The sequence below is a fragment of the Staurois parvus genome, unplaced genomic scaffold, assembly GCF_062004578.1.
Source record: "Staurois parvus isolate SC_StPar_1 unplaced genomic scaffold, SC_StPar_1.0 ptg000195l, whole genome shotgun sequence".
Classification (NCBI taxonomy): domain Eukaryota; kingdom Metazoa; phylum Chordata; class Amphibia; order Anura; family Ranidae; genus Staurois; species Staurois parvus.
The window spans coordinates 1,045,777-1,069,972 of record NW_028317991.1 but is presented as its reverse complement, the minus strand read 5'-3'; the positions used below and the strand labels follow the sequence as shown (position 1 = coordinate 1,069,972).

Below are 24,196 nucleotides of genomic sequence, written 5' to 3'. Positions count from 1 at the left end.
ATCTGACATTTACTTTTGTTTTCTAGTCTGCAGCAGGTTCTCAGAGGCTTCCTGAAAGCAGAGAGCTCTCAAATGACTGGTATCCTTCCGTATGGATCACAGATACAAATCCTCGAAGATCCCCTTTTGTCCCACAAATGGGAGATGAAGTGAGTTTATAGATGAATGAGACCAATTGTCAGTTTCCAGTGTTATATTTCACAGGGCCTTTGTAGGATGAAATGTCAGCTGTTTTGGTTAGATATAGTAAGAATTATACCAGCATCTTCCTAGTGTCATCCAGTAAGGCTGCATTTACCACACGCTGATAGGGGTTCTCTATCCCAAGAAATCCAAAAGCCTGCAGAAGAAAGGGAATCCTTCATGTTGCCCCAGGGGGGTTGGAAAGACATGGATTTCCAGATAACCTTTAAGGCTCATTCACACCTTACATGCAGAAAAACTGATAGCAAAATGATGCGCAGATTTCAGTTGCAGTGACATCCGCGATCCAGTGAGTTTTATACACGTTGCAGATTCCTGCACAGAAAAAATCTGCACATGATACTAGTGTTGGGTGAACAGGGCACATAGAGAACAATTGTTTTTTCTGTGCCCTTAAAGAACGTATTCAGAACAGATGTGTCTGCACACGTTTTGAACAAGGCCTTATTCATAATGTTGTCATTTTCTCAAACTTATGGAAGTTCCTGAAGGCTACCACTGATATCCTCCTGAAAATGCTAGCTGCCTGGCTGTAACAGTTATTTATTAGTGTTTAATACTTTTGAGTTAATCCAGAATAAGGATGTTAAGGTTGTAGAAAAGCAAGAAGTCCTTATCTGGATACTTGCTTTAGGTCAGCTAGGAACCGTTTTAGGAGGGAGGGGGTCAGCAGATGCAGCTTTCTATGTTTCCCAAATAAAAGGTTTCATTTGATTGCTTTCCTGAAAAAGCCAATTGTGTACAGAGCTCAGTACCCTAAACTGAAATGGCATGCACAGATGAAAGTAATAGCAGGGATCTCCCGTCTGTGTGTGTCTTTCGTTCTCACTCTTTCACTTTCTCTTTTGCGCTCTTGCTCTGTCTTTTGCTCTCGCGAGCTGTCTTTTGCTCTTGCGCACTCTCCCCCCCAACTGCTACTTCTCACTCTCCCCACTCCCCACCTTTCTACCCATCTCCTTAAACTGCCACCCTCTAGCTTCCTTTTTTCTCTTTCTCTCCTCCTCCTTTTTTTTTTTTTTTTTTTTCTCTCTTTCCTCCTCTGATTGATTGTTACCCACATAATTGGTGGTGGGAGTTGAAAGGATTAAATGGAATATAACTGAATCCATTTTGTATACACTAATACAAGATGCTAGTTTAACATATATATGAAATTTGTACACGCTAAACAAAACTGTCCATGCCAGATTCATGTAGAAATAAGTGTTTTTGCAAACTTTACAAAAAACAGATAAGGTTTACTCTCACTTCTGAAAAGTTTTAACCACAACTTGGGCATTGGCTCAGATTATAGCCATGGTCTGGGCGATAGACCAGATATGGCATGATAGATAAAGCAGAAGAGTGAAAATGCAAACCTCATACAAATTGTTGAGTTAAGGTAAAAAAATGTACATGTATTTGGAAGGTCTGAAGGTGTGTTTGCCCAAAGACTACAGTATAATAACCCTGATGTTATGCCAATAAAACTGAAGTGTTTGCAATCGCAACTGAGGTGACTTGAGTGCATTCACTTTCCGAGATCTCGTAGCTGTGTCCAGGTATGACCGTTGGTATCTTGAGGGGGCCCCCAAGGAACACAGGAAAAAGACCACGTACCTACTTTCAGGAGTTATAAAAAAAAAACTACTCTTATGGCTTCAGAAACTAATAGAGCACTGCCAACACAATAGCCGTGATTCAGGATTTGCAAGAAAATAACCCCAAACAGTTTGGTGCTAAAAAAAATAACTGACTGGAAAAAGTGTGCTACCATATAAACGCATACTATCCAGAAGTGCTAACATACATGTAAAAAATTTCTAAAAATACCCAACCATATTACTGTTGTGATCTCCTCAAATGACTCGGCATCTGCTCGCACTGCTACCCCTCCTCCCTCTCCCAATATTGCTATAAACCGTCTAGGTAAGCAGAGCTGAGTTGCTGTACTTAAAGGCTAAGTTCACCTTTTGGACAAAAAATAATAGCACGTTTTTTGCAGGTAAAAAAAAATGTGCATTTATTATTTTTGTCCAAAGGAGCATGTAAAGCATTGCACCAGCGATCAGTAGATCACTGATGCATGCAGGTATGCGATGTACTGTCAAGCAAATATTCTGACAGCTTAAATGAACTACCACGGCGCTCCAAAGCGCCGTGGTAGTTCATTGAAAACTACAAGCCCACTTGTAGGGACTCATTAACAGAACTCTGTGAATGAGTGACACGACTGTGTGGGCGGAGCCCCACGCGGCCACGCTGTTTTCAATCCTGACAGTACGGGGAGAAGTTTCCCCGTACTATGTCAGAGGGAGGGGGGCTGCAGCAGCGCTATGGGAACATGTTACTTGTTCAACTCTAAAAATAGGGGGGAACATGTAACATCTTCCAAAGGTGAACTTATCCTTTAAGCTGCCCATAAATGGATCGAAATTGGACTGTTTCATCGGGGACTTTCCAAATTTCAATCAATGTATGGGCTCAGTGGTTGTACAGAAGTTGATCTATTGAATGGCTTGTGTACAACTGCCCTGCTGGAAAATTTCCTCTCGATCAGCACTGCAGGCTATAGCCTGCAACGCTGATCAGCATATTCTGATGGCAGAGAAGCCTCTGCTGTCAAAATACAATGACACAGCGGGGAGATTCCCCCATCCGCCTCGAGTGTGTGGATGGGGGAATTGGGTCAGTGTTTTTAATTCAACCCACTGGTTTAATCTATGGCCAGCTTTTTACATCGATCTTTATAACTCGTTAAGATTTATTGCCCCAAAGGCAGCTAAATTGTACATACATCTGTGACTGTTTCATAAACCAGCACAGGCCTGCCCATTAAGGCTGCTTTAACACAGGGCATAGTCCACCAGCGATCTGTTTGCTCAGCAGGGGATCTGTCTGCTGATCCCCCCCCTCAGCAGGTGGATGACAGGTCTGTGTCCTCTCAGCTTATGCAGAGTGGACACTGACATAGCCCACTGTCCACTATGGGCGGTCAGATGTAACCGGATCGCCATCCAATCTGCTGGACGGAAGGGGAACTGATCCCCGTCTGTTTTTAGCAGATCGGATTAGATGTAGGCAGGTGTAAACTGACGTGTGGGAGGAGAATGGAGGTTCCAAACAGATTTGCCTGAAAAACAGGTGGCACTGATCAGCACTTGTGTGATAGGGACCTACTTTTAAACACATTCCCCATAACTTTTGCTGTCCATTTTATTAATATATGGCTGTGATTTCTTCTGCATTGATATGTTAACAGGTAGTTTACTTCCGACATGGTCACGAAGCGTATATGAACGCAGTCAGGAGAAGTAACCTCAGTATCTTGAACTCAATGAAAGAGCCATGGAAAAAATGTGAACTTAGGGTAAGTTCTCCCTTATAGTCTGTGATTTACAGGGTGTCCTATAGTGTGCCAGAGGAATGTTGTACCTGGACATCATTGTGTTTTCTTCTCGGTCTTGAGTACTTTACATGTTATGTTTTTGACTAGGACCAGGAATTGGTGAAAATTGTTGGGATCCGATATGAAATTGGACCTCCCACTTTGTGCTGTCTTAAACTTGCCTTGATAGACCATGTTAGTGGAAAGCTCATGGGACAATCCTTCTCCCTCAAGTATGTTTTCCTTCTGTTTTTGATTTGATTATTCATAACCTTATCACTACTTACACCACTGAACGCTTTTTGTTTTCTCAAGTTTATAAGGTGATGGGAGTCCTAATAGATAATTAGTGGTGCACTGAAATGAAAATTCTGGACCGAACCTGAAAATTCAGGATGCACTTGGCCGAAAACTGAAATGGATAGTTTTTTTTTTTTGTTTTTTTTTTCTAAATATTTTTTTATATATTGTATTTTATTCAACATTTTAATATCATGAATTTAAATTAATATAAATTTAAAAAGTACAATCCAGTAATGTTAACTAACTTTTATTGACAGTAGCACACAAAAATTGGACAAAAAAATAAAATTAAATATCTAGAAAATTTAAAAAAACTTAGAGGTGTTTTTTGCATTGAAGTCAACGGGGGGGGGGGGGGGTGATTTTGCATTGATGTCAGTGGGGGGTGATTTTGCATTGATGTCAGTGGGGGGTGATTTTGCATTGATGTCAGTGGGGGGTGATTTTGCATTGATGTCAGTGGGGGGTGATTTTCCATTGATGTCAGTGGAGGGTGATTTTGCGTTGAAGTCAATAGGATTTCATCAATTATCATCCGCACCTTTTTTTCCCTATCGGCAAACCGCCAATAACCCTATTTTTGGGTGATATCTTTCAGCGGTATATATCGGTGCATCACTAATAATTATAGATTTGTAGGCTGTGACAGTGTCAATCTCAGCTTCTCAATTGATTTCCTTTGTAGCCAACATTACACCTTGCTGAAAGTTTGTGGTGGATGCTGTGCTCCTTAAGGGTTGCTTTGTATCCCCACGCCAGATTACTGTAAGCAGTTTGAATATACAGATGCCTAACTTGATAATGTCACTAGCAGTTATGTGGTGTACACCCAGTGCTAGTGAGCTTCTTAAATGCTGAGCCATGCACTTGAAAGATTTACAGTGTTGTCATTTTTCAATAAAATTCAATGTAATAATTTTTAAAATTGAGCTCATTCTACCCAAATATCCTTTAAAATGTATCCCTAACATTGTGTGTTTCATATAAGGATTAGTTATTGGCTTTTTCGCTGTTCTTGCCTGTATTTATCTGGTGCATTCCCTGACAATGCAGAAATATTTAAGGGAGAAAACCCTTTGCATTTTTCACATTCTGCTTGATAAAAATGTAGTTCCTCTCCTGCAGATCATCCATATCTGCAAGTCAGCTGAATACTTGTGGGGGCGGACTGTCTTTCAGGGGTTAAATGTTGATCACTGTTTGTTTCCATAGGTATCATGACATGCCAGATGTGATAGACTTCCTTGTACTTAGACAGTTCTATGATCATGCTCGGAGTACAAATTGGCAGGCCGGTAAGTGTTTGTTTTGGTTTGAGAACTGAATCGTGTGTGTGTGTGTGTGTGTGGTTTAGTGATGATCTAAGCCAGATTGTATTCTATTAGTTCATTGCTGCTTGATTAACCAGCAAGCATTTGCTTTTTCTTTTCTCTGGGTATAAAAACAGTGGAAAGGACCATCTTAACCGCTTCCATGCCGCCCTATAGTAGAAATACTGCACAGGGTGGCACGGGTGCGCAAAATCACTTGTGAGTATATATATATCTGTGATCTGCGCTCCCGCGGTTTTCGCGGGCCAGGGGGGGGGGATGGGGGCTCATTCCATCCCAGTGAGAAGAATCAAGACACTGAGTAAAACAGCACACTTTTCACAGTTAAAACACTTTAGGACACATTTAACGCCTTGATCCCCCCCCCGAACCCAAGGTTAACCCTGTCACCAGTGTCATTAGTACAGTGTACAGATTTTTTGCTGATCACTGTATTAGTGTTGCTGATGACTTCAGATAACGTCAGCATCCCTCCCAGATAGCGTCAGATTGCCCGTCAGTACACCAGTGATCACATTAACCCCTTGATTGCCAGGAAAACGCTCATACGCAATAAACCTCCATTGCTAGTATAGTGTTTCAACGGATTAATATCTTTGATCAGATCGGCACTATACCAGCATTCACATTAGTGTAGTGTCCCCAAAAACACAGCATTAGCGAGATCAGCCCCGGAACCTGCTAGCACCTGCATTTATCCCCTACACTTAACCCCCCTCCCCCAGCAAGTGCAATGTCGGTAGGTCACTGTCACTTGATACATTGCACACAAAACTGCACTTTTCGCAGAATATGGCCTGATCTCTATTAGCACTTGCCGGTAATTTTCTTTGTATAGGTTCATGCAGTCCCTGACAGCCAGGTGCTCTTTTTCCTGTGAGTCGCACTAGGTACCTATAAATTTAGTAGCCAAAATGTCAATGGAAAGGTACTCTAGTGAAGAGGACTACAGGATTCTTAGCATGTTAGGTGAGAGCGAAGGGGAAGACTCCCTGACACAATCAGTCTCAAAATATGAACCTGTAGACCGCAACGGCACCCTGACGGGTAGCTCAGACAATGGAGAAGAGGATTCAGCTAAGGTCAGGCATACCCAACCCCTTCCCAGGTTGCTGAGATGTTACAAACGCATGATGATTCTCATGTATGCAGCAGAGTGCCAGTACTAGTGCCGCTCTACCTTTTGGTGATCTGGCGAGAACCAGTGGTCTACTACATCCTAGTCTTTCACATACCAGCACTGCAGTATCACTTGGTGACGTGGCGAGTCCCATAAGTGCAGTACAAGCTGGTGCGGCGGAGAGCACAAGTAGTGTCCCGTAGCCACCAAGACTTTGCACACAGGCCTGTAGAGTTCCTAATATCCTTCTGGATGTGCTTGCAAATCCCGATTGGCAGTCCACAAATTCTGCAGCACCCATATTTCCCCCATTCACTGCCCAACCCAGAATTCAGGTGGAAACAGCAAATTTAACTACTCCCCTTTTTGGAGCTATTTTTCACAGATCTGTATGAATTGATTGTGGATCAAAGCAATTTATGTGCACAGCAGTTTATCACCGCCAACCCAAATTCAAACCTTGCCAGTCCATTCGCATGGAAACCCAATACGGTTTCCGAATTTAAAGTTTTTTGTTTTTTTTTTTTGTTTTTTTTTTTAGGCCTAACCCTTAACATGGGCATTACTAAAAAAAAAATGAATTGCAGTTGTATTGTTCCATAGACCCGTGTTGTCTGCTACCATGGCCTGGCAATGATATGAGAGAATAATGCGTTTTATGCATTTCAATGACAACACACTCTGTCGTCCTCGGGGTGACCCTGAATTTGACACTCCACAAAATTCGGCCCCTCGTAAATCACCTTAACCAAATATTTGCAGATGTCTGTACTGCCCAGCAAAACATCTGCCTTGATGAGTCCCTCATTAATTTTTCTGGCTGCTTTGCATTCAAACAATTTCTCCCCAGCAAGCGTGCCAGATATGGGGTCAAGGTGTACACTACCTGTGAGAGGGCAACAGGCTACACATATAAGTTTCGGATTTACGAGGGAAAAGATAGTCACGTGGAGCCCCCCGGATGCCCAGACTACATGGGGAGCAGTGGCAAGATAGTTTGGGACTTGGTGTCATCCTCTTTCCATATGGGGTACCACTTATACATGGACAATTTTTATACAAGCGTGCCACTATTTAGACATTTGTACAATCTTTGAATTGTCGCATGTGGCACCATGCAACCTACTTGCCCAGGCTTCCCCCTACGGCTTGTAAATACCAGTCTCAGAAAGTTGGAAAAAGCCTGCTTGAGAAATGAGGAATTGCTCGCAGTAAAGTGGAAGGACAAACGGATGTTTTCAATTCACTCTGACACGACCATCCAATATGCCACGAGAGCTGGTGTTGTTGAGAAGCCCCTCTGTGTCAATGACTATAACCTCAACATGGGAGGGGTGGACTTCAATGACCAGATGATGAAGCCGTACTTGGTTTCCCGAAAAGCCAGACACTGGTACAAAAAAATGTCCATTTATTTCAATTGGCTCTGTATAATGCTTTTGTGCTTTACAAAGCAACTGGATGAAGTGGTTCCTTCTTAAAATTCCAGGAAGAGATCATCACGGCTCTTTTGTATCCAGTGGGTGCTGTGGCCCAAACCCCCAACCCAGATGCAGTTGGCCGGCTGCATGAGAGGCATTTTCCCGATGCCATTCCTGGTACCCCAATCCAAAGGACACCCCAAAAAAATGTGTCTGTAGCAGACATGGAATTAGGCATGACACCAGCTTTTTTTGTCCCTTCTGTCCAGGCCAACCTGGTCTCAACCTCAAGGACTGCTTCCGTCGCTACCACACTAGTGGAGTATTAGTATAGGGTACAGCACAGCACAGTTCAGGGCACATATATCTACACGGTTTCGAAAGATGTTATGCAGTCAGGAAACTGGCTATTGCATTTGGAGAGACCCTACAATCTGTTTTTAAAAGTTTATAAAAAAAAAACCTTACAAAAAGTACAAATCCCCCCAAAAATTAAAAATTTTAAAAACCAAAAATAGTTTTTTTTTTTTTTTTTTTTTTGTCACTTTTCTACTGTTACAATTTTACTGTTTTTTTGTTAACCATTGCTGTTTTCTTTGTAGGAATGTCATTCAGCTGCAGCAATGACTTGTTTCAAAAGGAACTTGCTCTAAGAATATACATAAGTCAGTGTAGGCAGAGCTGTTGGATGAGATTTTTCATCTGCAGTTAAAGAGCATATATGCTGAAGCATGGGGGCCTGGGGTGGCCAGTGGGTGGAAGGCCCCTATGCTTCAGCATATATATTTTATAATATCACTTTACCTGTCAGTGGTCATAATGTTCATAGTGGTCATAATGTTATGGCTGATCAGTGTATGTTCGAAACCACTATACATTCTTTTTAAGTTGCAGGTGGCATTTTGCACTTGAAACTCGAAAGGTGTCCTATGAGGTTCTGCAACTCTGATTCTTCAATGAAAGTTCTGAAACAAATGTCTTCATTAAAATGTGCTCCCTATAATATTTTGTTTCTTTGGTGTGAAAGCTGTCAAAATGCGGCATCATCTTTCACCTTAAAGGGGCGTGTGTGGTGCCTGGGCAAAAAAAACACTTCAGTTAATTTCTCAAATTGATGTATGATAATGCTGATGGGTGGACTTTCCCAACTTTTTACCTTTTTTCTTTTTCTTTAGGTGACAAGTTCCGTTCTATAATAGACGATGCTTGGTGGTTTGGGACAGTGTTGAGTCAAGAGCCATACCAGCCCGAATATCCAGATAGTCTTTTCCAGTGTTATACTGTGAAGTAAGTAGTTTGTCCTTTCCCTGTGTCCCTTCATTAGACATTTGATTAACATTTTGGTACATCCTGTCTTACAAGCAGTAATGTATTTCTCCTTAATAGGTGGGATAATACAGAAATTGAGAGGCTGAGCCCTTGGGATATGGACATCATTCCTGAAGATAGTATGTCTTTTAATATTACTCTTCTGCCATGTGAACTTTTCCTGTCCAATATTTGAAAAAAATGTGCTATCTTATTCTTCCAGTCATGGGCACAGGCTGCGTATTCATAGATCCTTGGTTATAGACTTGTACCTTCAGGTGATTAACCACTTCTTCACAGCGCTATAGCCGAAAGACAGCTACAGCGCAGCTCTCCAGTTCTGAAAGGATGTCCATGGATGTTCTCCCACATCCACACCCTGCAGCGAGCGGAACGATCATCGGTGCCCTGATATCATTGCAACCCCTTCAGTTCCAATCAGTGCAGTCTTATAAGTGCCGCCTCATCAGTGAAGAAAAAAAATTACTTATTTGTAAAATGTTATAACAAACCGAGAAAAACTTATCTCCCAAACTGTTTGATCTTTTTCCAATTGGTTAGCAAAAAAATAAAAAAAAAAGTGAATAAATACCACGAAAAGAAAACACTATCTGTCTCAAAAAAATTATAAAAATGTAGTTTGGATACAGTGTTGCATGACCTCGAAATTGTCATTCAAAGTGTGACAACACTGAAAGTTGAAAATTGGCCTGGGCAGGAAGGGGGGAAATAGTGCCCAGTACTGAAGTGCTTAAACACTGGCAAAGCTTTTGAGGACACACCACACCGTGTGGGTGCCTCCTCTGTAACCCTACCCCATTCCATGAGTCTTTTTTTTTTTTTTTTTTTTTTTCTCCTAAAAATGATGGACCTCTTCTCCCTTACAAAGAAACCTCTTGCCTTAACTAGTTAGATCTTCAAGTTTCCTAGATAAACTGTTCAGTCTCCAGCTCCTCTGTACCTGTGTCTAAAAAAGGTGGACATAAATGGGAACCAAGAGGACCAAGGGGCAGTGTTAGCTATGGCTGCAGAAGGTTCTCACCCTCAGGGTCCTATACATCTGAAGCTGCAGCTTTATGCAACTTGCTTATTGTGTGCAAAAGCCTTGGCATTGTCGAACTTGATTCTCCTTTTGTCCTGTCATGATTCTCTGGGTACAAAGAGACCTGCAAAATATATAAAGACATTTTCACATTCACCATTAAGTAGAGTGGGCAATCTGATAATTGCGCAACCCCAGAAAAGATTTTCACTTCTTCAAAAATCATCGGCAAACTATCCAGTGGAAATTGAGTTTACTAATAAAAAGTGGTTTGTGCCACTCTTAATATCCCACTGTACCTATTGAAGGTGCTTTTTTTTATTCAAAGATTCTTCATTGTGTTTCAGACGCATATAAGGCTCTCTCTGTACACTTGTAGACCCATCTCTCAACCAGCTGTTGCTATGATTTCTGTCAAACTGCAGCTGACTGTACTAGGGAAAAAAAAAACGCAATTCTATATTCCTTGACTGAGCAATTTACAGCAGTTACCTTCTACTCTGCTCTTTTGTGTGGATGCCCTAGAACATGTGATAAAACAAGTTGCCAGAATGGCCCTTATCTGCATTCACGTGCAGAATCTTGTACCTCCAAAGCCTTGACAACTAAAGCTGCCTGTAAAATGTGTCTAACATATATGCCATTTGAAGTAGACCTCTTTTTAGGGATGCACAAATTCATAAAAGATGTTACAGGAGGCAAGGTTCTACATAAACCGCAGAAGACTCCAAACCCCCCTCAGGACCTCCACCTTTTCAAAATGCACAGCACATAATTGTTTTACCCAGGCTTCAACTTCAAAACCTAAGTTCAACCCCTCCTTTCAGCATAAAGCTTGTTCCCTAAAGCCCTTTCCCAATGTAGGGGCACCATCACTCCTAAGAGTGGGGAACGTCTGTTATAGTGTTTCTTTCTGGGTCACAGATTTCCCAGACCTGAGGGTTCATCCGGTGGTTTTAAGACAAAGGGTGCAAAATAGAATTCAAAACTCTACCCCCATCTAAACTTTCTTTTCTGAAATCAACCAATAATTGCCCAAGGGTAGTCAGATTTGCATAATCAAGCAAATCTAGAAAAACTTGAGCCCTCTTTAGACCCTGCAATTGATGCTAGCTGCTGCACACTGAATATCACCCTGATATTCAAACTATATAAACATTAAAATTGCAGTGCTAAAACCATCCACTGCTCCTACTGTATATCCAATTTATAAACATACAACTTATTACAAATATTCATCACTGTGCAATTCTGACAGTGTTTTTGCTGATGAAATGCGTTGAGAGGCGGTTTGGCCTGTGACACAATTTCCGGTGGTTGAAACATGCGTTCATACTCAGGCAAGTGAAGACGTGTGAATACAAGTGACTGTGGACCATCCTAGTGCCAGTACAGGCACATGTTTTTGTGAGTGCAATTTCTTTTATGTATATTTAATTATTTATGCACGTGGACTTTAGCACAGCACTTAGTTTTTCCTCAAGGAATTGCACAGTGATAAATATTTATGAAATGGGGTTATAATACTTATAAATTGGATACATGGTGAGGGAAGTTATTCGTTTTTCCGCTACATTTCAGTTTTTAGATTTGTAGAATGCCTTGAACCATCTCTTGTCTTGGGAAGTAGTTTGTGCCAATACTTCCACAAGGCAGGCTCAAAGAATTTGTTTTAAACCTGTTCCCCTAAGGGCTTTATTTGTCCTGTTCTGGACCTAAAATCTCTCAACGAATACTTTTGATTTTCAAAATTTTGCATGGAATCTGCAAGGCCATCGATTGCCTTTCTGAGACCAGGGGAATACCTGTCATCCAAAGGCATCCAAGAAGTTTATCCGCCTATTCCCACTTATCCATTTCATCAGTGTTTTCTGCACTTTGTCATAGCAGACAATCATTGTCAGTTTAACACACTACCTTTTGGCCTTTCCCCTGCTCCCACAATATTCACAAAGGTCCTAGCACCTCTTCCCCCCACCTTCTCAGAGTTCAGGGAATCCAGGTCACCTAGGATATCTGGATAATTTTCTCCTGAAAGACTTCTCTTCTGTCCAGTTGTCTGCAAAATATGCTCCTCAGCCTTCTATTCGCCTGTAAAACTTGGGCCTGGTCGTAGACCCACTCCAAGCAAAGATTTTCCCTCCAGAAAGAAAATGCTCTCTTCAAGCTCATGCTCAAGAACTGTGGACAGAATCCTCCCACAATGAGATTCTCCATAAGAGTTCTAGGCCTTATGGTAGCTTCTTAAGAGGATGTGTCATTTGCCCAATTTCATTTGAGAAATCTCCAGCACATCTTGTTGACCTGGAACAAGCATTCTCCTCCCAACCTACCCATACTCTCGTCCAGTCAAGCATGGAATTTCTTAATTTGGTGGACCTCAAACCCAGCCCAACCTTAAAGTGGTTATAAAGGCTGATGGTTTTTTACCTTCATGCATTCTATGCTTGAAGGTAAAAAAACACCTGTTTGCAGCAGCTCCCCCAGCCTCCCTCAATACTTGCCTCCAGCAATCCAGTGATGTGTTTGACAGCCTTGGCTGTCCCGGGTCCCTGCCTCCTCATTGGCTGAGACTAGAAACAGGAGCCATTGGCTCCCGCTTGCTGTCAATCACAGCCAGTCAGCCAATGAGGAGAGGGGGGGGGGGGCAAGCCACGCATCCTTGTGTGAATGGACACATGGAGCAGCGGGTGCCCCCATAGCAAGCTGCAGGAGGAGCCAGGACAGCCTTCGGGGAACCTGAGAAGAGGAGGATCCTGGCTGTCCTGTGCAAAACCAATGCACACAGTAGGTAAGTATAGACGTGTTTGTTGTTTTACAAAAAAAACACTTTAGAATCGCTTTACCAATAGGGAAGTCTTGCATTCCTTATCAATGGAAAGTGAAAACAGATGCCAGTCTTTTAGGCTGGGGAGTAGTGTTCTCTCATAGTTTAGGAAACAGCCATCAGTTCCCATCAACATCCTAGAGCTCGGAGAAATAGGGAATGGCTCTGCAACACTGGACCTCCCTTCTACAAGGACACAGTCAGGGTGCAGCTAGACAATGCCATGGCTACAGCCTACATATGCCACCAAGGGGGCACCAGGAGTCATGCACCCTTGAAGGAATCAAGCCAGATGATCTCTTGGACAGAGACTCCAGTGTGGTGATTTTCATTGCACTAAACTGGCCCTCAAGAACGGGGTACACAGACTCAGATTACCAAGAGATGACCCCTGAACTCTTCCCAACATGTCAGACTTGCTGTCTTAGTAACCTCTATTCTCTCCTGCTACTCAGTCACTGGCTTTAATGTCATGGCTGTTGAGGCCTAGATCTTAGGAGGCAGAGGGACCTCTGATTCCCTCATTCCTTCCCTGCTGGAAATACTTTTTTGCATGGTGTGAATGCAGGCACTTAATCCCAGAGACGACTAATCTGTATCTTGCATTTTGGCCTGTCTACAATCAGTACTTCACCAGAATTTAGGCTTATGCCTCTGAAAGGACAGATTTCGACCTTGGCCATTCTTTCAAAAATCTCTGGTGTATCTTGAATCAGACCGTCCTTGCAGTACCCTGTGCTTCCTTAGGACCTCAACTTGGTTCTCTCTGTCCTGCAGAACTCATCAGATATTTCCCCTTCGATGACCTCTTCTGCAAAATTGCCTTTTTGTTTGCCATCACATCTGCCAGACATGTCTGATTTGGCAGCTGTCTTGTAGAGAGCCTTTCATCCTTTACAATGAAAAGGTAGTTCTTTACCCAAGAACATCCTTCCTTCCTAGGGTAGTAGCAGTCTTCCACCTCAATGAAGACATAGTCCTGCCATCCCTATGTCCTGCTGTAAAGCAACCAAAGGAAATTGTTCTTCATTGCTTAGATGTATTCAGAGACAGCAGCTTTGATCAGGAAGATAGATTCTCTTTGTCTTATCTTCATTGCCTTGCAAAGGACAACCTGTTTCAAAGTCCATCATACTCAATGATCGCTGGAGCTTACATGTTCAAGGACAAATTTTCCCTGTGCTTTTACGGGTCCACTCCAACAGTCTGATGGGAGTTTCCTGGGTGTTTTGGCACCAGGACACTGTTGCCCAGATTTGTTAGTCCACCATCTGGTTTTATATTCAAAGTTCTACCAGAGCAAAGACCAGCCGTCTGCATATACAGCTTTGGATGCAGGGTTCTTGTGGAGGCATGCTGAAATTGGTTTTCTCGACCCTTCTATTGGTGGGGCCTCTTGGCACAGTTTGGTTTTCCTAGTTGTTGCCCACCCTTCTCATTCATTACTTGGGGACAATCCAGGGTCCAAGAATACTGTACTGTACTATTAAGATAGGAATTTTGAGTTAACTGTAAATAAAATTTTTAAGTACATTACGGAAAACAGGCCATTTTCTCTTCTATTCCTTGGTTCCTCTGCATTGCTTGCAACAAAACTGAGGACTCAAGGAGGCAGGGTAGGGTTAGAAAGGAGGTGCCCTCAATTGCTTTTCCAGTGTCAACAAGACAGTATGAGCATAACCCAGGATTTATGATAATTCTGCCTGTGTCCAGTACTGTACTCAGAAATATGAAATTTACAGCTAGGTCAAAATTCCCCTTATCAGAAATGGAACGTAAAGTAGAGGTGGATTAAAAAAAGTAACCTACCTGTAAACCCTAACTTAATTACATTACCTTGCATCGTAAACTGACACTTTTTTTTAATTTATTTTTATTCCTTTGCTACATCTTTGCCATGTCCTGTCTATTTGCCATCCAGTGATGGCTGCATAGTATTTCTTGGGAGTTGTGTTTCCTGATTATAACAGTGGACCATCCCTGCAAAATGTGTGTTGAAATCTGTAGTCTCCACTTGAAGCTCGTGCAACAATGCAGATAACAGTTGGTAGACAGAACAGAGCAATGTTAAAAGGAAGTTCCTGAACAAGGGGCAACTGCATAGTGTATCTTTTGTTTTTGTTTTTTTTGTTTAATATATTTTTATTGGAAAGATGGGGCATTTACACAATCTTGGAAAAGTACTACGACAGCAACCGCATTAAAGGTTAGCAATAACAATCTCAAAGAATGACATGCCAAATGACAATGTATTATACAATGATCAAAAGATACAGAGTATATGAGGCAATAGCAGGCTCAAGAGTCCGCTTTAACAGCTGTCCATTTGGGATCTACTGGAGTAGGATTCAGAAGGTCAGGTCAAATGTCAGTGCTGGCTCTCAGCCAATAAGGTGTGAGCAAAAGGTTCCACCAACATGGAATGAAGTCTGAGGAGTAGGGTAGTGGGTCATGTAAAGCCACCTTTCTTTTTTTTTTTTTTTTTTTTTTTTTTTTTTTTTTTTAAAAATAAAGGTAGAGGGGATCTAAAGAATAGACAAAATATAGACAGAAAAGGAGCAGTACAGGAAGGACAAGAAAACAGGGCAAAGAGGAGAAGAGGGTATAGTATCCAACAGAAGGGTCTAATCAGCTGTTCATAGCTGTCAGTATTGTGAACCTAGTTTTATAAGTAAAGGCAAGATCTCAGGAGAATCAGCAAAATCCATCCATGAAAACCATAATTTGTGAAATTATCGTTCGTAATAGCCAGCAGCTTTTTAGTTTGTATAATGGAGTTCAATTTAGTAACCCATTCTTGAATGGTTGGTCTTGTGGAGGATTTCCAGTGACTATGGATTAGGGCATGACCCACCACATGTATAGTATTTTTTACTGCTGACTGCAGTTTAACTTTAAGAAAACTGGGTAACATTAAGTGTAAGCTCAAATCCAGGTTAATGTAAACTGAGTAGATGACTTAAACCTGCAGTTGCCACAGAGGCTTGTCTGCACAGTGACAGTAACCATTCACGAGGGAATTCATCCTAGTTACCATTTAAGGGTTTGCCAGTCCATTTGCATTTAGTATATGTTGCTTAGCGCAGTTCATTGTTTTTTATATTCTTAGTGATTCCACCAGAAGAGCCAGGGACCAGTGTCTCCATAACACTTGAAGAGATGGATGCTCTGCTCTATCGCCCCCAGGAGGGAGAATGGGCGGACAGTGACCAGCATACACAGTGTGAAAGAATTATTTGTGCTATCGATCAACTTTTTAATATAGGTAAGTAATTGGGTGAATGTAAAGCTAAATGCGTACTTCCCTTGATTGTTATAATTTTTAGATATTGCCTTTAATAGCCTTATTTGAACAAATGGTTAATTTGTTGACAGATATCGCTGCACCTTTTGCTGCACCCGTGGATTTAAATGTCTATCCGCAATATTGCATAGTGGTGGCATACCCTACAGACCTCAGCACTATACGTATGAGACTTGTCAACCGTTTTTACCGGTGAGATGCAAGCACATGACCCACTTTTATCTTGTATGATCATCTTGATATAAAAATAATGTAAACCTGAAGCAAATGTTTTCTTTTAGTTTTGTACCGAGTGAGGAAGGCTTAATCACCTTTTTGTTATTTTTGTAACCTTTGGGGAGATTTCCCTTCACTTCCTGTCTGGTCACCAAGACAGGATGTGTGCAAAATCTCAAATGGTGGCACATAAAGTAATACAGTACATCTCGGTTATACAGTACAGGACACAGGCTTGTATGTTCATAGACCCTGGGTTATAGGCTGCTACCTTCAAGTGACAGAACACTGACACAGCTTTTGGATACTCCCCCTTGAGTGCACCCCTATAACCCTACCCCACTCCGTGGGTTTTTTTTTTTGCTAGTTTCCTGTAGGTAATGAACCTCTTCTCCCCTGTGGTGTAGTTTCTATGCTTAACTAGTTCCTATTTAAATCAAATTCCTCTTCAAAGGACTATTAACTGCCTTCTAATACAACAATAGAAGCTGTATTTCCTGATTGTTTCAACCTCAGTAATGTTTTTGGAACCATACTTGGACCCCACACTGGGGACTGCTGTAATGTTGCTTTGGTTAGCCTAGCCACAGCTCCCAGGGTATTCACCAAGGTGCTAGCCAGTCTCTTCCTATGTACTTAGGGTATTCTTTGTCCTTGCTTTCTGTACAACTTTCTTCTGAGGGAGCAGTCCACTCAGCTTCTGGAGTTCAATGTGAATCGAACAGTGTAGACTTTGGAGAGCTTTGGAAGGATCCTGAACCTTCAAATATTGTCCCAAGTCAAGGATTGGAATATTTAGGTCTGGTGTTGAACTTAGTTTAGTGAAAGTGAATCCTACCCCAGGACAAATGCCTTGTTCTGATAACCCTTCGATTTGGCTTTCCATGATGGTACTGAGAAAGATGGTATCCTCCATTGAGGGAGTTACTTTTACCCAGTTTCATTCCAGATCCCTCAAACTGAGTTTCTTGTCCACATGGGACAGGAGAACAGTCCTTGGATTCCCTGAAGCAGTAACACCCTAGAACTAGACTTTCTCTGGACTAGTAGATCTCTTCGCGAATGCTGGAGATGGGAAAATATTTCCTCCCTCTGCCTTGGATGGTCTTGATGATGAACAGCTTGGTGGGCTAGGGTGGAGGTCTGGACAGTCTGTCAGTTAAGGGGACTTGGTGAACACCGGAGAAATCATTGCCCATCAAAGTCCTGCAATTGATGGTGGTTCATCGTGCTGTGCTGCACTAGACTGTGCAGGTAGAGGGCCTCTCTGTTAAGGACTTAGTCGGACAATGCCACAGCAGTGGTGTACAAAAATCTTCAGGGAGGTTACCAGAAGTTTTGCTGCTCAGGAGTCAGTGGGTCTCATCCTGTCTTTGGGTAGAGCTTCATGTTACCACTGTGTCCGCCATGTGCATTCCTGGCATGGAAAATAGGCTGGCAGATTTCCTCAGCTGTCAATGACTGACTCCAAAGGAGTGTACTCTTCAACCAGTGATGTTCAAAGAACATTTCTGGCATCCATTTCAATACGATGCTGGACAGATTCATTTCCAGAGATCCTTGAACGTTCGCAGTGAGTGCTCTGATGCTGTTGGATCACTTATCCTTAATATTTATCTTTCCACTGCTACAGCGTTTATCTTGTCTGCTTTGCAGGACACCGGAATCAGGTAGAAGGCGTTACAGTAATTCTGAAGGCCCTGACCTGGCCCAAGAGTGCGCAGTAAACTTGTCGGTAGGAATAACTTGGATTCTGCTATATTGACCTGACCTCCTGTTGCAAGGTCTAATGCTCCATCGTCCTTTATAATTGCAGGCTGTAACGGCAATACTGTAAAGTCAGGGTCCTGAGAGACTGGGGAATCTCCAATTGATCATTCCTACCCTACTGAAGGCTAGGAATGTGACTTCAAGGAAGATTTATTGTCAGACTAAGTCTTATTTTGTCTAGTGTGAGACTTGGACAATATGTCATGGGCTGCAACCTGGTGTTTCTGCAATCTGGGACAGGCCTTGAGTACAACCAAGGGTCAGGTTTTGATCTTGGCAGTCCTCTTTCAGAAACCTATTGGTTTGAATTCCTTGGTGCATGTTTTTTGTACAAGGGGTCATGCATTGTTCCACCAGTTAAACTCTGCGGGAACTCTGCATGGGTTCATATGGGGATTTCTGCAATATAGAAAGTACCATGTGGGACATTGCCTTAGTCCTGAAACGGAAGGTTCTTTTTCTGGTTGCCATTAATTTGGCTTGTAGAGTCTCAGAATTGTTTGCACTTACTTGTAAGTCTTCACATTTATCCATTCCCTGTGTACCACGTTTGCATGGGAATAAATAAGAGTCCAATAATTTGAATGGGACGGCTGTACCTGCGGGAAATGCAGGGAAAAGATCCATGCACCTTTTCAAAAACACAACAGCAGGGAAACCGTATGGTGCTTTTATGCACCCGAAAACGTGCTGCATTTTCAGATGTGTCATTAAGAATTAAAGAGCAGTGCATTATTCATGCGATTTATTCTTATTCCTGGACCTGCATAAGTGTGAGCCTAGCCTTAGGAGAAACGTTCCTGGGGCTTCACTGTGAGAAGTTGGTTCTATGGCCTCAGTTTTACCTAAGGTTCTTCGTACCTTGGGTCTGGTTTGTTCAGCCAAGACCTGAAATCTGCTACAATTCATCAATCTGTTTCCCTTTGTGCTTTCGGACCGCCCTTGGAAGGGCCACGGAGCTTCCAAATCTTGCTTTTCTCAATGGATCCATCAGGTTATTGCTCTAGCTTACAATCCAAAGAGCAAAGTTTCACCGTTTACAGTGACAGATCATTCTACCAGGAGTTTTGGAATTTCCTAGGCGGTTAGATATCAAGCCTCGGTAACTCAAGTTTGTAAGGCTGCTACTTGGCCTTCAGTTCATACATTTACAAAGTTTTACCAGGTGGAAGTTTGAGCTTCTAAGGGCACGACTTTTGGTAGGCGAGTCTTCCAAGCTGCTGCATGAGTTTCTACCCAGTTTTTTGTTTTCGTTATTTATGGCTTGTTGCCCTCCCTTCATATTAAGTACTTATGGACATCCTTATCGTAATGGATGTGAAGATGCACTGTGTCCTGAGATGTACGATAAAGAAAATAGGATTTGTGGTTTACCTGGAAAATCCTTTTCTTTGGGTACATCAGAAGACACTGGGATCCCACCCCTCTTCCGTTTGTTGTTTCATGGCTTGCTAAAAAAAAAAAAAACTGAAGCTCTGCTTAGTTGTCAAGGGGTTATGCCTCAGAAGGGATTTCCTGTCTTTTTGTTTTTTTATTTATTTTTTTTTTATGTTAGTGTCCAGTTGCCTGAATATGGACACATAACCTTATTGTAATGGACATTAAGATGCCCTGTGACGAACTCCAATCAAAAATCCTATTTTCCCCACTCAGACCAACAAATGTTTTGGCTGGAGATGGGCATGAAATCTGTTGCTATGAAGATGACATTTTTACTGGTCTTAGATTTCTTTTTCTTACTCCCTCAACTACCTGTGAGATTATTAATCAGTAATCAAGTCAAGCAGTGAAGCTGATGTTACCAACATTTAGTTCACTATTTTACAAATACTATAATAATTTAATTCTCATGCTAATAAACTGTCAAAGATCTTGCCAGGCGTGCACTAAGCCCTTGCATCTTCATTAGTGAGCTCTTTATCCAAATACTTGACAGAATAAGTGAGACTTAGTGTTACTAAACCCACACCAGTGAAATCAGTCTGTATATGCAGTAAAGCATGCTTGTTATACTCACTGTGTAACCTAAGGGGTTAATCCTCTGCATTGTGTAAAAAAGGCTTTTTGATCCTCTATTCTCTGCCCCTCTTCTTGTTGAAATGACCACCTGATACAGAGTGAATCTGTAGTCACTTGCTCAGTTTGGTGTGTTGCTAGAGAGGTTTTTTTGTTTTTTGTTTTTTTCTTGAGAGAGTGCATGTGATGACCACAGGGCCAATCAGCACTGTCCAGACAGAGGGTTAGGGCTTTCACATCTTCCTAGAGCAGAAAGAAAGCTCCTCCTACAAGCTTTATCCAGTGCTCTGCAGTAGTCACAAGACTGCTCTAACTGCTGATGAAAAAAGGTATTTAGTAGTTTATATTTACTAAAATAATTGCATTTCCATGTTCTGTGTACTATGGGAGACCAGATATAGTGAATGCAGGGTCCGGGGAGACCAGATATAGTGAATGCGGGGTCCGGGGAGAGCGGATATAGTGAATGCGGGGTCCGGGGAGACCGGATATAGTGAATGCGGGGTCCGGGGAGAGCGGATATAGTGAATGCGGGGTCCGGGGAGAGCGGATATAGTGAATGCGGGGTCCGGGGAGAGCGGATATAGTGAATGCGGGGTCCGGGGAGAGCGGATATAGTGAATGCGGGGTCCGGGGAGAGCGGATATAGTGAATGCGGGGTCCGGGGAGAGCGGATATAGTGAATGCGGGGTCCGGGGAGAGCGGATATAGTGAATGCGGGGTCCGGGGAGAGCGGATATAGTGAATGCGGGGTCCGGGGAGAGCGGATATAGTGAATGCGGGGTCCGGGGAGACCGGATATAGTGAATGCGGGGTCCGGGGAGAGCGGATATAGTGAATGCGGGGTCCGGGGAGAACGGATATAGTGAATGCGGGGTCCGGGGAGAGCGGATATAGTGAATGCGGGGTCCGGGGAGAGCGGATATAGTGAATGCGGGGTCCGGGGAGAGCGGATATAGTGAATGCGGGGTCCGGGGAGAGCGGATATAGTGAATGCGGGGTCCGGGGAGAGCGGATATAGTGAATGCGGGGTCCGGGGAGAGCGGATATAGTGAATGCGGGGTCCGGGGAGAGCGGATATAGTGAATGCGGGGTCCGGGGTTTAGTAACACTTTAACTGCACAAGCTCTTTATCAGTCCATATTGTCACTAAACCTTTCAGGGAACAGGCTTAACAAGGTGAATTCAGTGAAGTTAAACTGAATAAACCGCTTTCACCTGTCTTTACATTCTCCTTTCACGTAGACACCCAAAGTGTCAAACAAGATAGCATTTGCTTTTTTTTTCATTTTTAATATAATCCTAATATATGTGATGGAGGATAGGGCTAAGGATTAGAGCCAACACAATGGGTTTTACACAATGTTTTTAATGCAAGCTTGAGAATCAACAATCCCAACACAGAAATATACCGGTAGAAATTGTATTACTTCACACAAGTACAACTGGAGCTCAACAATTACCATCCACAATTTGCAGGTGTAGCCGCACAAGCGCTCATATCGACTCTTCCTGGAAATATCAACATACAGCAAGCAGTAACTATATGGGATGGCAAAAAAACAGGCAAGCACGGGTTCCCCAACTAATATCCAGGGGAAAGGGCATAGAGAGATTTTGACAGATCTGTTACCAGGCATGGGATACCAGCAAATCTGTGTCTCCAGAGGCTGTTCACTGCTTATTCTCACAGTAGTGACCATAACGGATAATCTGCTTGAGTGACATTGTTAAAAAGAAGTCTAAAGGCCACCTGAATCCAGGAAAACAAAACTCTTTCCCAATGCATTTTCCCTATAGTGGCTATAGCTCTAGCCACTATGGGGGGGGGGGGGATTGATTTTCGGAAAATGCATTGTATTAGAAATCAACTACCAAGCGGTCTGTACACAGTAGTAAGAGGTCAAAGAAGATACCATGTTGAAAAATCTAGTTCAAGTGGAACTAAAGTTCTGCTATGATGCACTGTGAGCAGGCAAGCATTTTATTGTCTCTTCTGCAATAAAATATACCTACTTGTCTGCTTACAGCGATCTCCGCACTGTAAACTGAGCTGCGCATGCACAGCTCGGCTTACAGTGGCCGGGCCGATCCTGTGTGCCAATAAAGATGGCAAACACCCAGCACACAGGTGACAATGCTGGCTCTGGAGCATTGGGAAGGTGAGTGTCCTCCCTTTTAGTTCCACTTTAAGTCTAAACAATTGTGTTAAATGATCAATCTTTGAGAATAGGATTGCTTGAAATGATAACATTTTGTGATTAGCCAATTATTCTTTATAAAGTATATGAGAGCAAAGCTTGGCTGTACATGGATTGAAATGTTCTATCCAAGTATGGGAATCCTGGTTGTGTACACAACATCACCTTGTGTACAACCAGCCTGTCGGATTTTTCCTGAACAATTAGTGACGACGGAAAACATTAAGCATTGTGTTCTGCTTGCAGGGAAGGCTTCCTACGTTTCCCGCTGGCAAAATACAGTAGCACTATGGGAGGGATTTTGGTGTTGGATGGGGAATCAAGCAATTTTCTTTCCTTCCACCCATGATGGACGAAAGGAAAACTGCATTATCTATGGCTTGCTTTGGACCCCCCTCCTAATGTAAACTGTGAAGTCTTCTACGTTGAGACCTAACTGCTGTAGTGAGAAACCTTAAGATGATTCCTTTGTAATTTTCGTCTGTCTGTCTCTTATAGGAGGTTGTCTGCACTAATCTGGGAATTGAGATACATTGAACACAATGCCAGAACTTTCAATGAACCTGAGAGCAACATTGTTAGATTGGCCAAGAAAATCACAGACCTGCTACTAAAATTCATCATGTAAGGATTGCATGTTATATGGTGTTCTGCTTTTTGAGTTTTTAAAGTATATTTGAAGTAATACCTGTTGAGTGCTTTTTTTGTTTTGATTTTTTTGCCATCTGTATTTTAAGGATATTTCCTTTCACTTCCAGCCCTATAATCTCAGAAGGCAATGACCTGATATATCTCCTGAGGAGAATCCTAGCTTGGGTGGCACGCAAACAAGTTGGAAGATTTCTCCTCTGTTCCTATTTTGTTAGCGACTCAAATTTTTAGATTCACCCATAACTTTCATTTATCATGACATACGTGATCAGGACAATTAAAGTGACTCACGCTAACAGGGACACAGACAGAAATAAAAATATTGGTTCTAATGCCTCTCCACTCTATCCAAAGCTAAAAAAAAAAAAAAAAAGTTTTAACTTTTTAGTAGTCAAGTGTTTCCTTTATTGTGTAGTAGCCCTGTGGGCAGTGTTAATTTTGACATCAAATTATTTAGTTTTAGTCTGTCTTTTTTTTTTTTTTTTTTTTTTTTTTATACTAAAATGCCATTTTAGTTTTGTCATATTTATTCATCTGAATTGTTTGTCATATTTTAGTCAACTAAAATCTCCAGTACATTGTAGTCAACTAAAATCTAAAGGGTTTAGTTAAATTGTAATGCTTTATTTAAGCTTTTCTCTAGAATTTCCAAAATCATTATATACTCCTGGAGTAAAAATCTAATAACATATATTTTATGGTATTAAGGTTTGAACATGCACTAAAGACATGGATTTAGCCCTTATGATATATAACCAGTGTTAATTTTGCCATCAAATTTCATTTCAGCTTTAATCATAGTCTTTTGGCCAAAATGCCATTTTAGTTTTAGTCCCATTTTATTCATCGTAATTGTTTTAGTTTTAGTCGACTAAAATAGTGGTAATTTAGCCAATGAAAATATTTTTGTTGCCTAACTTAACACTGCCTGTGGGGAATAGAATGATTATCTTTGTATTTTGAGTGTTTTAGATTAGTGTTTTAGTCTGACATCCTGATACATTAACCTCCCTGGTGGTATTCCCGAGTGTAGCTCGGGGTAAAGTTTCTGTACCAAAAGCGGTAACCCCAAGCTACACTCGGGCTTACCATGCGGCGCTGCATAGGGAGTCCCT

General features: G+C 42.0%; 1 protein-coding gene across 2 annotated transcripts in view; it reads left to right on the top strand.

Moving 5' to 3' along the window:
* BRWD1 (bromodomain and WD repeat domain containing 1) overlaps window positions 1-24,196 on the top strand; it is a 166,246-nt gene that overhangs the window by 115,439 nt on the left and 26,611 nt on the right. For both annotated transcript variants that reach the window (XM_089677883.1, XM_089677882.1), the window contains exons 24-32: window positions 27-149; window positions 3,446-3,553; window positions 3,680-3,804; window positions 5,087-5,169; window positions 8,922-9,033; window positions 9,133-9,194; window positions 16,033-16,188; window positions 16,299-16,419; window positions 22,929-23,054. In XM_089677883.1, the coding sequence (XP_089534009.1) occupies window positions 27-149; window positions 3,446-3,553; window positions 3,680-3,804; window positions 5,087-5,169; window positions 8,922-9,033; window positions 9,133-9,194; window positions 16,033-16,188; window positions 16,299-16,419; window positions 22,929-23,054 (1,016 nt within the window). The remainder of the gene's footprint in view (window positions 1-26; window positions 150-3,445; window positions 3,554-3,679; window positions 3,805-5,086; window positions 5,170-8,921; window positions 9,034-9,132; window positions 9,195-16,032; window positions 16,189-16,298; window positions 16,420-22,928; window positions 23,055-24,196) is intronic.